The sequence below is a fragment of the Mobula birostris genome, chromosome 7 (genome assembly GCF_030028105.1).
Source record: "Mobula birostris isolate sMobBir1 chromosome 7, sMobBir1.hap1, whole genome shotgun sequence".
NCBI classification, from domain to species: domain Eukaryota; kingdom Metazoa; phylum Chordata; class Chondrichthyes; order Myliobatiformes; family Myliobatidae; genus Mobula; species Mobula birostris.
This window is the reverse complement of record NC_092376.1, coordinates 101,628,434-101,630,746: the sequence shown is the minus strand read 5'-3', so window position 1 is coordinate 101,630,746 and position 2,313 is coordinate 101,628,434. Positions and strand designations below refer to the sequence as shown.

Genomic DNA, 2,313 nt, shown 5'->3' with positions numbered 1-2,313 from the left:
TCACATCTTTCTACCGGCCTCAGGGAGTGGAGGGTCTTCTCCACTCTGATGTTCCCAGGGAACGGGGTCTTCTTCCACACTGGCCGCCGCGTTTTGTCTGTCGTGCCAAAACTGTTCCATGTCAGACAGGACGATGTTGGCCGTTTTATTCGTGGGGCTCTCTGTTTTTTCTTGAGCAGCTTCATGGTCTGGAACTTGAACAGCTTTCTCCTTCTGGCATTGTTGTCGGTTTTCCGGAACACTCTCTGACCTGGTCTCCTGGGGTTGGCTACCGGAGAGACTCCGAGATGTTCGTGGCTTGCTGGAGATAAGCCTTTTCCACAGACCTGTGAAACCTTCTTTGAACTCTTCAGACATCGAGACGAAGATAAGCGGGTTGACCGGAGAGATACTGAAGACCAGGACTTGCGAGAACACGATGAAAGCTGCGGGTGGTGAGGGGTCGTCCTTCTGGATGTGTCGAATCCAGAGCCACACCACCCACTCAGGGACGCACATGGCAGCGAAGGCCAAACTGACTCCAAATAGCATAGTGGTCAGTCTCCGCCCTCTGATCTGATACCGCAAGCTCTGATTTTTAGTTCCTCGTCGTTTGCACTTTCTAAAAGCTTTCCAGTGATAAGTGAAAGTACAAGCCACAGGAAGACAGTAAACCAACACAGGGTACAACTTTGCAAAAACTGCCAGAAAACTGGACGCAATTTCAGGCCAGTCAAGAATGCACATCATCTCCTCAGCTTCATGGCCGATAGTTACAAAGAGCCAGTGTGGCACCGAAAGTATAAGCGCCAGCGCCCAGATAGAGGTGATGACCAGGGCCAATCTCCGATGCTTGATTTGGACTTGTTTGGACGGATGTGACACATACATGAAACAAGCTTTGGCCAGCACTGCTAAGGTGAAACTTTTTGCAGCCAAGCAACTCTGGAAAAACCAATCTGCCGTCTTGCAAATGAACCAGCCGAGAGTCCAGAAAGGCTTGGAGTAAGCAACGGCCCTGAAGGGGACGCAGAACAACATAATCAGGAGGTCAGCCACGCTCAAATTGAGTATTAACGAATTTATCATCGAAGTTCGACCTTTCCTTGCATTCGTGACCAAAACTGCAATAATTAGGAAATTTCCAGCAAAACCAACCAAACAGATAGCGGCTAAAATCAGCGGGATCACTATGTTCAACTGTTTGGGATCGGTGTTTTGATATTCTCCGTCCAGTTGGGCGTCCTCATTGCTACTATTACGGACGTTGGAATTATTCAGTTGAAGTAAAAGTTTCTCCATTGGGGTTATATCGGCATACACGGCTTGCCTTTGCCACTTCTCTCCGGAGATCTTCAGTTATGCCGTGTGAAAACAAAGCTCAGCCAACCCGAATGGCAAGCGGCTGCATGAAAACAGTCGGAGAAAGATTTGCAAGAGCCAGTTTCAGCACCTCGGACAGCGCCAATTTGCTAGTCTCATAAATATGGAGCAGCCTTAGGGAGGCAATTACAACGTACTTTAAGACCTACCTCTTCATAAATCATGCATATCGTTTCAGACTAAGGCATTACAATATTATAAACAATTTAATCATAAAGTTAAAGGAACACTATATATTGATATTTTAATTTACGTCTGGTTTATTTTCTGCGTGTCATTCGCGGTTACCAGCTTATTTTCTTCCTGATCAGGATTAATTCCCAAGTGTCGAAATGACCTCTGATGTCAAGTAATCTTCTGTCTTCAGAGTCTATATTACATTATTGTTTAGGATGTTAAAAAGCGTTAGACATGTGTGCTAGGTTCTGAGTTGTTATTAACATTTTACTACCCTCGTAAATTTCAACATTTAAATCACTTTTCTCCCTACTTCGACTTCTACTTTTACAGACTGGAGGTCATTATGATAATAGAAATGGAATGATACGTTATTTTTGGAAGATATAATTCGCAAAAACAACATGTGTGTTAAATAATGTATTCCAAACAGTAAAATATTTCAGACGTTTCAATAGAACAATAGTAGATAATATATCAACAATTAACTTAATACTAACAAGTAAGCAAAAGTTTGATCTAAAGAAGTAGCTTGTAATCTCCTTAGAAGAGGGGTGAGAACTTAATTCTATTCAGCATGCCCAGTATTGGTGGAGTAGTTGTGATGATGGAGATTCAGCATCTCAAGCCGTGGGAGAATTTCATAAATCAAAGCACATAATTGGCCCATTATGTCAATGCTAGTTCGTTGAAAAAGCTTTATAATTAGCCAGCCTTTCCACAGATCCAACATTCCTTCCTGTTTTACATATTCCTTTAGGAATTTTTATTTGA

The 2,313-nt window shown here is 43.1% G+C and overlaps 1 protein-coding gene across 1 annotated transcript; it reads right to left on the bottom strand.

Moving 5' to 3' along the window:
* On the bottom strand, positions 1 to 1,281 carry LOC140200948 (G-protein coupled receptor 151-like). The gene has a single exon (XM_072264593.1). The coding sequence runs from the start codon at positions 1,279 to 1,281 to the stop codon at positions 1 to 3; it is 1,281 nt and encodes a 426-aa protein (XP_072120694.1).
* Between the last annotated feature and the right edge of the window lie 1,032 nt (positions 1,282 to 2,313).